Here is a 12,845-nt window from a genome sequence, read left to right as displayed (position 1 = left end):
TAACAATTTTTTCGTAAAATAGTTTTTTTAATAAGGCTTTTTCTTTTTGTTTGGGAAAGTACATTGTCAAGGAAGTCATCGGTGGTTAATGAATCAATTAGGTATTTAGGTTGATATTTAAACCAACCATTAGCATAGTAAACCTTTGGAAATGCCGACAACAGCCCACATATTCTTTTTTGGCTTTTGAAAATCACTTGTAGACGAAAACTTTCCACAATGAATAACACTTTTGAATGTGAGAATAAATTGAACAAAAGAAATAAAGTACAAAAAAATTATTTTTTAAATTATTTAGAATAATAAAATAAAAAATGTATCAATTTATTCAGTTAGATAAAAAATGAAATAAAACATAATTAAATTAAATTATTATTATACTCTTATAATTGAATAAAATTAATTAAAGTGTAGTGCTTTGTTATTATAATAAAATGATCTCATTATTATTATTTTATTTTCAAATTAGAGAGATTAATTCAACATAAATGCGCAATGCTTTCTTCCTCTCCATCCCTTCACCGTTCCAAATGCATGGACATTGTGAATTTAGGGTTAAAAAAGAGTTGTTATCTCTTATCTTCAATTCTCTCTTCCTAAAACAACGGTAAAAGGAAGAGATTTGATAGCAACGTGCATGTTATTTTCAGTGTTCATATGAACTACGCTCAATCTTATAGTCAAAGATAGGTTATATAGAAAATGCATACCATGTTGTATAGAATGTAAAATGCAAACCTTGTTTTGTAGAATAAAAATATTTCTCCACACGAAAGTAAAAAAAGTCATATGTTTGTTCTTTCTTTAGCTGGAACTTTATAATATGATGTTACGCTATCTAATTGGATTTTCTTCAAAGTGCATAGAATTGAAATCTGAAATTTCAAATGAAAAAGATTGGTGATGGACTGATGGTAATGCAAAATGCAAACGTACCAATAATGATAGCCGCCACAATTCAATGACACCCTAGAATATATATTTATATATTTATATTGTTTTAAACCAACACAACAGAAGAAAAGAATCAAATCAAATTAATTAAATTTATTCGATTTAATTTATATACATGAATTTGATTAAACTAAAGTAAGAAAACTTTTCATTTTCAGTATTAGTTTAGTTATTTGAAATTTAATGACTCGTTTCATGAACTAATAAATTTTAAACCCTTTATGTTGTTTTTTTCTACTTTTAATTATAGTATTTATTCAATAAAAAGGAATAAATATTCGAATTATTCAACTTGAACTTTGTTTTATTTGGATTCATGGTTCAATGTCTTTTTTTTTATTAAAAACATCCAAACTAATTAATTTGAACCTTTTTTTTTCTTTTACGAAAATTGTAGTCAATTTAACTCATTTTCAATTGGAATTATTCATTTTGGGTTGAAGTTAATAATTTTTTAAGTAATTTTTTATTAAGTCAAGTGCTAATTCCGTCTATTTGACTGAAATGAGTTAGTGAGTAATTAACCTCACTTTTTAACAAGAATTTCCACACACCCCCCCCCCCTAAGTTAATAGTAATTACGTATATTGGTACAAATTTTGTGAATATAAAGTTGGAATTACGTAATAGTAGTGTAAAGAAAATGGAAAAATTGAACTAAACACACTGATGAAATAAAAAAATATCAATGATATAATATAATTAAAAAATAAAAAAATAAAAGCATTATATATATATATATATATATATATATATATATAATAACATAAGTCTTATTCTATTATTACACAGATTCTCGTGTTAATAACAATAATAATATAAACAATTAACTATTATAGATTTAAATTATTTTATATATTAGAATAGTATAATATAATCACGTTAAAGAAAAAAAAATATTTTTTTTACTAGAAGTAACGAGTGAATTATATAATTAACTATAATATATTTTTAAGTGTTTGTTATAGTATTTGAAAAGATGTTTTATACATTTTTAAATTAATAATTGTTATTTTTTTAGTATTTTAAAAATTAAAAATATTTATATCTTTTTTAAATATATCACTAACTTCATTGTTTATTATATATATATATATATATATATATATATATATATAAAACATAAAATTACCAGTAATAATTGTTAGGAAGACATAAAGTATTCTCTTAATTTGTAATTACAAGACATCATCAAATTTATCATATTTTTATTTAACTAAACTTGTGCTTTTCTTCTTTATCATAATCATATCACGTTATTTAATTTAATCATGACATATTACTTTTGAATTATTTAATTAGTGTAAGCATTTTATTTATTGTATGTAAAATTTGTATATAAATAAAATGCTATTAATAAAAATTTAAAAATAAATTATCTTAAACTTGTGTATAATAAATAAAAATGTAATCTTCTCTTTGTAGAGGTAATGTAAATATACTTACGATTGGAGTTGGAGATGAGATTTAGGCAAGAAAGCAGGAGGTGTAGATAAAACGAGGAAGAGTGAGATTGTGGAAAGAGTAGGAGAAGAGGCAAAGCCATAAAATAGGAAAATACTTTTTAACACTTTTTGTAATATGTTTTTGTTATCAATTAAAATTTATTAAAAATTCAAAAATATGTAAATCCTACTTTTTTTATTTTTATATTAATATTTCTCACTCATTTTTTAAATTTTTGATAAATTTTAACGAAGAATGTCTTAGGACAGTGTAGCCGTGATTAGTCTCGCATGATATATGTGACTTTTGGGTGCAGAGTGCACACAGCACACAGCACACAGCACACAACAGCCCACCATTTCGATTAAAAAATCAAATCACCAGCCGTCTCCTAAACTCGACGCTTTCAAAACTCAATTATATGAATATCATACGATTGACCAATAACCACTAACAACGCTTTTTCTTTCACATTCCGCCATTTTTGCATTATTCAACCTTAACACCTGTGTTTCCACCTGACCTACCCATTACCCAATGTCAAAGGTTTCTGACTTTGCTTTTTTACAAGTTTTCATCTTTAGGATTCAACAACATGATTCCAGAATTATACGAGAATATATGTTAATGGGTTTTATCATTCAGTTTAGTTTTTGATTCTTTGATTTGAAGGCACCATGCATGCCTCCTTCCATCCTAAATTTTAAAACAAAAAGTTTAATTTCCAATTGGGTGGCCGTGCCTGTGCATGGTTGTGTCTCTTAATAGCCTTTGTGATAAAATTTGTACTAGTGGCATTTAGCTTATGTGAGAATGTTATATATTGCAGATTGCAGAGTATAAATATACCAGGACCATCATGACTTGTGGTTGCTTTGGAAGTCATCATTGCTTTGGATCCAAATCTATAAAGAAGAAAAGACGCCCTTCTTATTTTACTCCGGAAATTGGTGGTGAGGATTTGGTGGTTACTTACTTTTCATATTATAGCATTGCTAAAATGTTTTTGCGATTTTCATTGTCATTTATTTGTAGTCAAGATTGTGTATATAATAAATTTTCCAGGCGTTTGAACATCTTTAATAAACTGAAATATCTTCAGCTATAATTCCTTTCTTGTCATTTTTTTTAATTTCTTTTCCCATTTATATACACATTTTTTCTCATGCCTATATTCTTTAGGTGCAGGCCATCCACTAGATAATGTCAGGAATTTTTCTGATGAAGAACTGAGATTGGCAACTAGTAATTATCATGCAAACAATAAGATAGGACGAGGAGGTTTTGGAACCGTTTACCAGGTATTCAGGTCACTGATGCTCGTATAAGTTGATTAAGTTCACCCATGGAATTAATATGAATGTTAACCAATTGAACTCGAATTCTTCAGAGGGTTTATGCTGCGAGTAATTGCTATTTGCAATCTCTCTCGCTCTTACATTGTTTTTGGCCCAGTAAAAATATCATCACAGAACACTTTTTTTGCTCTTGGATTTCAACATTAGGATTGTTGGGGAATGTTCAATATATACAATACACTCTAATGTTTATATATCAATTTTTTTTTTACCAAAATAAATACGATAAATTTAAATTTGATTCCCTCATACATGTGCTCATAAAAATAAAGAATTCAATTTTGGGTGCATTGTTGTTCAGCATCCAACTTTGCATGTTAAAATATTTCCTGTATCATTGTTTGGCATCCACCAAGACTAGGACTAATCAGATGTAAACTACCTCAATTTTCTCTAACGCAAGTTAAAGAGCTCTTCTGATCTGAGTGCAGGTAATGCTTCAATGTCATGCTTAAACAACAAAAATATGACTTAAGTATCAAGAAGTAAACCCTTCCGTTATTTTCCATTTAATTAAACCAAAAAGCTGTCCAGAGAATTAGTAAAATTTTTGTTCAGAGGACATTGTGTATGTGTTAATTTACTTCAGCTGAGGAAGAGTATAAGGTGCTAAAAAATGACATAACATTTTTTATTTTATTTTTTGCTATTATCAATTGTTAAGCCATTCTAAATACCCACTTCACATTTTTGCTAGGGAACCTTAAAAGACGGAAGACGTATAGCAGTGAAGACTCTTTCAGTTGGGTCAAAGCAAGGAGTTCGTGAATTTTTGACTGAAATTAAAACTTTGTCAAATGTTAAGCATCCAAACCTTGTTGAATTGATTGGATTCTGCATTCAAGGACCTAGTCGTACATTAGTCTACGAGTATGTGGAAAATGGAAGCCTTGATAGTGCAATACTTGGTAAGTTTGTCAATGCTTGTTTTTAAGTATTAAATCACAAATTAAATCCATATATAGTTGAGAGAATGAAACGTGCATGTAACCTTTCTTCCCTTGTTCCATATTTTTGTAGGCACAAGGAGTACAAACATGAAACTAGACTGGAGAGAAAGATCTGCTATTTGTGTAGGTACTGCAAAGGGTCTTGCATTTCTTCATGAAGAACTTGCGCCACATATTGTGCACAGAGACATCAAAGCTAGTAATGTACTACTTGACAGAGACTTCAATCCCAAAATAGGTGATTTTGGGTTGGCTAAATTATTTCCAAATGGTATTACTCACATTAGCACAAGAATCGCTGGAACAACGTATGTTATATTTCAGATGTAGTTGTTTTTTATGTTTTACACTTGCTATTGTTAGCTTATTGTTCCTTGTTCAAGCCCCAGATCACCAAATAAGAGTTTATATAGTTTAAAATAATTATCAACTTTTGGGATTGAACTAGGCCAAAGCTCAAATTTAAAATGGCATTAGAACTTGTAAATTTGATTTTGGGCCACCTTGGCTTAAAAAAATACTTGGTCCCACAGATTTTTCCATTTGTTTGTTTGGAAAACAGGGATGTTCTAATTTGTCCACTTGTTGTCTATAATTTTTTGTATTTGGAAAATTGGTCAATTTATACTTGGACTAAGGAACTGATTAATACTACACCCTGCTTTGGTTTCTATTTATTCAGTGGTTACTTAGCACCAGAATATGCAATAGGTGGCCAGTTAACGAAGAAGGCTGATATATACAGCTTTGGTGTTCTTATACTTGAAATAATTAGTGGCCAAAGCAGCGCGAGGACTAACATGGGAGGGTCGCACAAATTTCTCTTGGAATGGGTACAGAAATATCATTTCCTACATATATTAATGACTTCGGAACATTATACATTTTATGTTTTGCAGGTCTTTAAGATAACAACATTATTTAGCCTATGATTAATGCCTTGATGCCCCTATAGTTTGTTTGGGAATAATTTGTGAGGGGAATGAAAGTGGGAAGATAGAATGTAAATTTATACACTTTTTCTTTCCATTCAGATTCAATTCCTTGATCGGATAAAAAAAGTCCAAGCAGACCAATTCACTGCCACTAGTTTATTGATTTATCTTTCGACTTGTTTCTGAACTGCTTTTACATGAAACTATTTTGTTCCATGTAAGATAAACATCCCTATGTTTTTGTTGGGTCAAATATTTGCAATATACGGGCAGCGTTAGAAACACTTTCTAATACACATTTTTAAACACATCCTTAGTTATTATTGAAAATTACTAAAAGTATGAAAGAGAATAATGAAACTAGGAGTAAAAAAGAGTAAGATGTTTTTTAATAAAATTTAGTTAATAACTAGAAGTGTGCTAAAATTGTACTGCTTCTTTGTCTATTCTAAATTTGTTGAAACTTTAGACTGGACAAACATAACAATTATTATTTGCTCTTACAGGCCTGGCAGCTTCATAAAGAGGGGAAATTGTTGGAGCTTGTAGATCCTGACATGAAAGAATTTGCTGAAAAAGAGGTAATAAGGTTCATGAAGGTTGCTCTTTTTTGTACACAATCAGCAGCAAGTAGAAGACCATTGATGACAAAAGTAGTTGATATGCTAACCAAGGAAATTCAGCTCAATGAGAAAGAAATTACAGCTCCAGGATTCTTCATAGATGCAGGAGAATCCTCTAGAAAGAAGTCATACCCTGACAACTATTCTATTAGCTCTAGGGCTGTTAGTATTACCCAGGTGACCCCACGATGACATATAAATACATTTCTGATGTGAATTGTAAATGGGGGAAAAGTAGTGTTTGATTTTTAAAAGATTAATAGTTTATTTCATTTATTGTTTTTCATTTTCCTAAGAATATAACTTGGCATGGAAGCAATTTCGTGCGAGTGCATGATCAAACCGGTGGTGTATCTCCATTTTACATTCATCTCACGTCAGTTTTCCACGAACAATTTTATATCTTCTCACTTTAATGCTTACAAATATTTTGAATTATTAAATAAAAAATTATTAAATATTTTTCATTCTTTTAAGATAACAAATACATATAGGCTTTTATTTTTATTTTTTTTATAATGCAGGAGGATATCATAAAACTTGTTTTTTTTGTTTTGCTTATGATAGGAAATTAGTGAGTAGAGTATACTTGAATCACAAATCACAAAATGCCCGGCGTAAAAAAACGTATGATATATTTTTGAAAAATATTAACCTCAATCTTTAAAAGAATAACTTTTTAAGCATTTCAAAATAATAAAATTTTATTAGAAAAGTAAGTTTTTTTTTTTTTTTTGCTGATAAGTATTTTTTTAATCATAAATATAATAACATTTTAAATAAGAAGTTACTGGTTTTATATTTTTAAATCAATCTTAAGACTGATATTAATAAAATTGTATGCTCTTCCATTCCTCAATATCAATTATCTATCACAAGCCACAAATAACTACAAGATATCATAAGTTTATCAGCTCATACATATTTTAAATCGGTGATTCTAGAGATAACAATAATACGGCTAATACAATACAGGTCACTCATTGTCCAACACGACAGAAATTCAAACCACACGAGATCAACGGAACCAAAAAAAATTTGTGTTCCGATTCATATTAAATATGTATGCATCCGAAAAACAAAAAAAATGCAAACACCATATCGTACGCAACTAAATCTTCGCTTTGTAGACTCTATCACACGTTCTCCCAAATCTCTTAACGACATTGGGTCGAGCAATTTGGGCTAAATCACATTTGACAAAACGATTGGAATGGTGATTTGGCAACTCCTGGATGGGGGTGCCTTCCCTTAAGGATACTAAATAAGCCTATGATTATCAGCTTATGGATACTAAAATAAATAATGAAACAAGGATCAGGCTCATACCAACAGAAATTTTAACTTATAAAACGTTTGTATTTGACACCACTAGACAGCAATCCCAACAAGCACTCTGTCTAAAAGGATGTATTTAAACCCATGAACATTGAATCTCCACGTCACGATAGTCAATTATGGATTTAATTCATGCAAAAACTTAAAGTTGGTAATAAAATGCAACCAATAAGCATTAGAAACTAATGGCAGGACTGAAGACTGCAGGTGCAAAAAGAGATGGTAGAAGAAAGATTGAGAGGGAATAGAAGTATGATAGGCAAAATTATGCAGCAGGCTGCTCCTCAGCGGCAGGAGCTTCTTTCTGGGGTTCGTCTGCAGAGCCATTAGAGGTGGCGTCCTTTGGTTGTGAGCCAGGTGCACCTTCGGCTTCCGGTCCAGTTGCTTTAGATGCTTTTTCTTTCCCATCCTTACCATCTTTGGCATCTTTAGCAGGAGCAGGTGGTGGAGGAATCATGTGAGGTGGTGGTGTATGCTTCAGCTTTAAGAGTATTTGCCGCATCCGGGAAAGATCCGTGGGTTTGCCAGGCTTTGGCCCTTGGACGACTGTAATCGATGGCTTCTTCTCCTGATCCTTTTTGCCTCTCTTCTTTTCAATGTTGGGAACCTCACGAGGAATGAGCTCTGCAATTGATTTCCAATAAGCTTTGTCTGCCTCTTTGTGAAACTTCTCTTGATTAGCCAAGAATAACTGCTCCACAAACAAATTTCATTTTCTACAATTAAGAGAGCGGGAAAAATACACCAGGCAAAAAGTGATATCATGATGCAAGGAAAACTTACCTTCTCCCTTTCTCTATTTTGAACCTTGTTAGTCTCAACATTAAGCTTCCTTTTCTCATAGAAAGCCACTTTATACTCCTCAGCTTCCTCAATAATCTTCAATCTCATTTCTTTTTCCCTTTTCTCCTTCTCCTCTAGCAGAATGGCATTTTGACTGTACAAGGAAAGCCAAATGCATATTCACTTTTTATGACAACTGAGTTCAGCAAACTTGGGACGGTTCTCACTCAATCTTTAATGGCCAAAGATGAGAAATTAAGAAACTGATTGTTCTTTTCAACAGGGAATTTAGATTCAAGGCAATAACTTTTTGTGGATAAAATTTATTAATGGTAATAACATTATTAATGCCACATTGACCTATAATCTTAAATCAGTTTTGAAAATAGTACTTGGCACTTGGCAGGCATTTTTGGATATCTAAAACATTATATACTTTATCTAGGCTTGGAAAAAGATAACATGTAACCTGTTTAAGCCATGCACCATACAATTAACATAAATATTGCATATAAAACTTAGAATCCTAATTTCAAAATTGCTAACTGACTAGAATTATGCAGTACATATATTGAAACAATGCAAATTTGTATTTTTTTTTAAAGCCAGACCAGTTGCTCAGTGTCTGATATATCAAAGATTATAAGATTTTTAATCCCATACCAAATGGCTGACCATTGTAAGCAAAATTGACTGCAAATGTTAGGACAACATGCCATTGATGTATGAGAGAAGAGAACATCCATATAAATCAAGGAGGGAAAGTTCAATTGTCTCTTAAAAGGATGTACAACAAACAGGTTATTCAACGCAAGCAAAAACATAAAGTCAGGAGTTTGAAGGGTATGAAGACCATCTGCTAACATAGATTTACAACAGTTAAATCCTTTTTTAGCTTTACCAGATATGATAAATCATCATATTTGTAGAACCAGATAGTCCAATATCAATTAAACCTTCAAGTACATGGGGGGAAGAAAAAGAAAAGGAGAGAAAAAAATTCTGCCATCGGGGTCTATTTAAGAAGCACACTATAAGTGTTATACAGCTTTCAAGTCATACTTCCATAGCACACTCACAAAATCAAAGATCAGGAGGATCTGCTTGATACTCAACAAGATTTATCCACACTTAAGTTCTTTGTAAAATGCATGCCAGATCTTAGCTCAACAGGGAAGAGGTGTAAAACACAATATCGTCAACTTCACTATGATCATCTCACTCCAAAGGGCACGCGATTAAACATTGATTATTCTTACACTAAATCTAATCCAATGAAGTGAGCACATAGACAAACCCTAAAAATTGTCAAGCCTGCACCGGGATTGGAATTCCAGTCCAAGCTGCTATCTTAAGTTTTTCCCAGCATGAAATTTACCCTAAAAAATATCTCACCGCCCAATAATTATAGACCATAGAAATCCAACACCCCTGAGCGAAAAACAAATCACTGCCCTCACTCATTACGCTCTAAACTTCCTCTATCCAAACACGGCTTCAAAATTGGATGATATAAATAAAATCCCCCTTAGCATACGAACACAAATACCAAATCTCTTGAAAAGATCACCTCTACATATCTTACCACAGCTCAACTAACTACTTCTAGTGAAATTGTATTGAACTAAGTTCATCAATTCGTTTCATTTTACAAATAAGATCAAGCTTTCCGATTCCCCATTCCTAATCCAAACTCCTTACTACTAACCTTAAGAAACTCTTGTGATCAATCTTTTGGATTAAAGCAAAATCATCACAGATCTAAGCCTATTCTAACAAGATCCGAAAAATTCAGAAAACAGAATAGAACCAGCAATCACTTACCGGCGCCACTCCCGAAGTGCATAACCTTCCTCCGGCTCCAACTCACCCGGTGGCGGAAGCACCGGGCCATCGGAGACAAAAACACCGTCACCGTAGCCGTTTCCATTTTCATTTCCGTTCTCAACAGTGACTGATTCGAAGGGAGACTGAGAGTAAGCAGGATTCGGATCAGTAAATCCGTAGATCTCCGGCGACGCTGCAGCAGCATGATCCACGGCGACATCCCCGTCTGGAGTGAATCCTCCGGTGAAAGAGGAGTAGCCGCCGTAGCCGGAGTAGTTTTCCTCCTCGTCGTCTTGGTGGTGAGTGGAAGTGGAGTTGACGTTCAAGTCATCCGCGAAGGCATCAAAGGAAGACATGTCTGCCTGTCTCTCTCTCTCTCTCTAGAAATGGGTTTCTCTCTCTTCTGTGAAATGCAAATAATGCGAACACTGTTGCTTTGCTTTGACGAGGTTGAACACTGCCTCTAAACTTTCCTTGACTTTTTAAATACTTAATGGTGAATATTACCAAAAAAATTTGAAAAAAAAAGATTTCTATAAAAAAAGATTATATAATATGTGAAAAAAATTAAAAAAAATTTATTTGATTCATCATTAATATCATTTTTAAATTAAAATAAAAAATAATTCGGCATCGTCGTAGAAGATTGCTTTTGTAAAATGTTACTCATAAACTTAACAGTTAATATTTATGTTTATAAGTTTTTTCTAAACAATATTATTATAATTTAAATAAAATAAATACAACTATTTTAATTTTTTAGATAATTTTTTTTCATTTATCATAATATTAGTTGACATAAAATTATTTTTTACTTTTTTAGTGAATAATATTACTGGTTTAGAATAAATAAATAAATATTATTACAATAATTTTTTATAAAAATATTATATCTTAATAATTAATTTAATTAAATAGTTTTCTTAATATATTTATTAAAACAAATTTTTAAAAATTTGAAAAATGTAGCACACTTTAAAAAAATATAATTTTTACAATGTCAAGGTCATTTTAAGTTCTTTATTTATAAAATAGTTATAACTATTAATATTATATTAAATATATATAATAAATAATAAAATTATTATTTTATTTTAAAAATATAAATATCTTTTAATTATTAAAATAATTATAATTATTAATTAAAAATATATATACAATATTCTTTTTAAGTTTATATGAGCACAATAATCACTTAAAAAATTAATTATAACTTTCAATGAAAAATTTGCCAACAAAAGTTTTAGTACATGTTTAATTTAATTTATTTTGAGAAAAAAAAATTTTTTTAAAAATTTTAAAAGAATTAAATATTTTTTAAAATTAATTGTGCAGTGCAAATCACTTTTTATTTGGACAGTATAGATTATATAGATAAATTATTTTTCACCAAAATAAGAAAATTTCTAATAAATGTAAAGTAAGCTCAATAAAAACTGAAAACTGCAGTTGTTTTTATTTGTTCAAGGACGTAAAACACTTCATAATTATTTTTTTCTTCAAAATAAATATTATTTTAAGATTTTTAAAATGAAAATTTCAAGGTAGTTATTTACTAAAGTTTGTCATATAACTTCTTTTTTGCTCATTTTTGTTTTAGTAAACATACAAATTTTAATCAAGTTTCACTTATTTAACATTTGACAGAGACATAAGAAAAATATATTAATTTTATCTTTTGAGTGATATTTCTATCAAGTAAAATAAAAAAAATTAACAAAACAAAAATATAATATTAAATATATTTGTTATAAAAAATATTTAATAAATCTTTTAATTTCATATAGAATCTTAAAAACTATAACAGTTATTTTTAGACACCAAAACATCAGTAATTATAAATTGCGGCCGACAGATGCATAATTAATACTATTGATTTAGCTTGGTGTTCTTAATAAATTGACCAGTTGACCTAGGTAGAAAAAAATTCACAGAAATAAATTGTTTCTGGTTCAAAATTTTCAAAGAAAGTCATGTACAATGGGATGAGTTGTGTTTATCATTTTTTTCCAATATACTTTGAATAAGAAAAAACAGAATATTAAATGATATTCCTTTACTTTCTCATAATATATACTTCCATCTAATATCTTTGACATTTGCTTACTTCCATCAAAATTCATTTATGCTTTAATTCTACTGTGTGCTCAGGGTTAAACGCTAGAAAAATCTTTAACATGTAAATGGCAAAGACTTACTTTAACATCTGTATACCATAATTTAAAGAAAAAATATTCAAAGTTCCACTGAATTAAGCTATACATGCCCTTTGGATTAATTCAGTTTATTCCCTCCAGTTCTCATATTTCAATATTTCAATTTGTAGAAATAACTTCTCTCTCGATATCTATCTATTTATAGAGACACATATTCACATTAGTTTATTTTTGTATAAATTTAATTTTTTTTTTACCTTATTCAATAATTTAATGTTTTTCTAATTTACTATTCATGATATATTTTGATCATTATATATATATATATATATATATATATATATATATATATTTAAAAATATACAAATAATATTATTTTTATTCAAATTTTATAAAATATAATATAAATAAGTAAGGCTAAGTTTAGTTATAATATATCATTATGTTGACAAAAAAAATGTTTAAAATAAAATTA

The 12,845-nt window shown here is 29.7% G+C and overlaps 2 protein-coding genes across 2 annotated transcripts; one reads left to right on the top strand and one right to left on the bottom strand.

Annotated features, from left to right (window-relative positions):
• The first annotated feature begins 3,259 nt into the window (after positions 1 to 3,259).
• LOC113853264 (cold-responsive protein kinase 1-like) lies at positions 3,260 to 6,458 on the top strand. The gene is made up of 6 exons (XM_027483806.1): positions 3,260 to 3,353; positions 3,589 to 3,701; positions 4,456 to 4,666; positions 4,779 to 5,016; positions 5,391 to 5,541; positions 6,150 to 6,458. The coding sequence occupies exons 1-6, from the start codon at positions 3,260 to 3,262 to the stop codon at positions 6,456 to 6,458; spliced, it is 1,116 nt and encodes a 371-aa protein (XP_027339607.1).
• A 547-nt stretch (positions 6,459 to 7,005) lies between these two features.
• LOC113872745 (clathrin light chain 1-like) lies at positions 7,006 to 10,679 on the bottom strand. Its single transcript, XM_027510545.1, has 3 exons — positions 10,212 to 10,679; positions 8,388 to 8,541; positions 7,006 to 8,295 (listed from the first exon to the last, which is right to left on the bottom strand). Exons 1-3 carry the CDS (start codon positions 10,568 to 10,570, stop codon positions 7,870 to 7,872), a joined length of 939 nt encoding a protein of 312 aa, XP_027366346.1. The 5' UTR covers positions 10,571 to 10,679; the 3' UTR covers positions 7,006 to 7,869.
• Between the last annotated feature and the right edge of the window lie 2,166 nt (positions 10,680 to 12,845).

The sequence above is a fragment of the Abrus precatorius genome, unplaced genomic scaffold, assembly GCF_003935025.1.
Source record: "Abrus precatorius isolate BTA unplaced genomic scaffold, Abrus_2018 Scaffold10, whole genome shotgun sequence".
NCBI classification, from domain to species: domain Eukaryota; kingdom Viridiplantae; phylum Streptophyta; class Magnoliopsida; order Fabales; family Fabaceae; genus Abrus; species Abrus precatorius.
This window is presented reverse-complemented; position numbering and strand designations above follow the sequence as displayed.

Excerpts from the sequence above, each read along its gene's own strand:
- LOC113853264 (XM_027483806.1), top strand. The coding sequence starts at position 3,260 with ATGACTTGTGGTTGCTTTGGAAGTCATCATTGCTTTGGATCCAAATCT. Across the intron at positions 4,667-4,778 it reads CCTTGATAGTGCAATACTTG|GCACAAGGAGTACAAACATG; the intron begins GTAAGTTTGTCA and ends ATATTTTTGTAG. Across the intron at positions 5,542-6,149 it reads ACAAATTTCTCTTGGAATGG|GCCTGGCAGCTTCATAAAGA; the intron begins GTACAGAAATAT and ends TTGCTCTTACAG.
- LOC113872745 (XM_027510545.1), bottom strand. The coding sequence starts at position 10,570 with ATGTCTTCCTTTGATGCCTTCGCGGATGACTTGAACGTCAACTCCACT. Across the intron at positions 8,542-10,211 it reads GCACTTCGGGAGTGGCGCCG|TCAAAATGCCATTCTGCTAG; the intron begins GTAAGTGATTGC and ends TTCCTTGTACAG. Across the intron at positions 8,296-8,387 it reads AAAATAGAGAAAGGGAGAAG|TTATTCTTGGCTAATCAAGA; the intron begins GTAAGTTTTCCT and ends TTTGTGGAGCAG.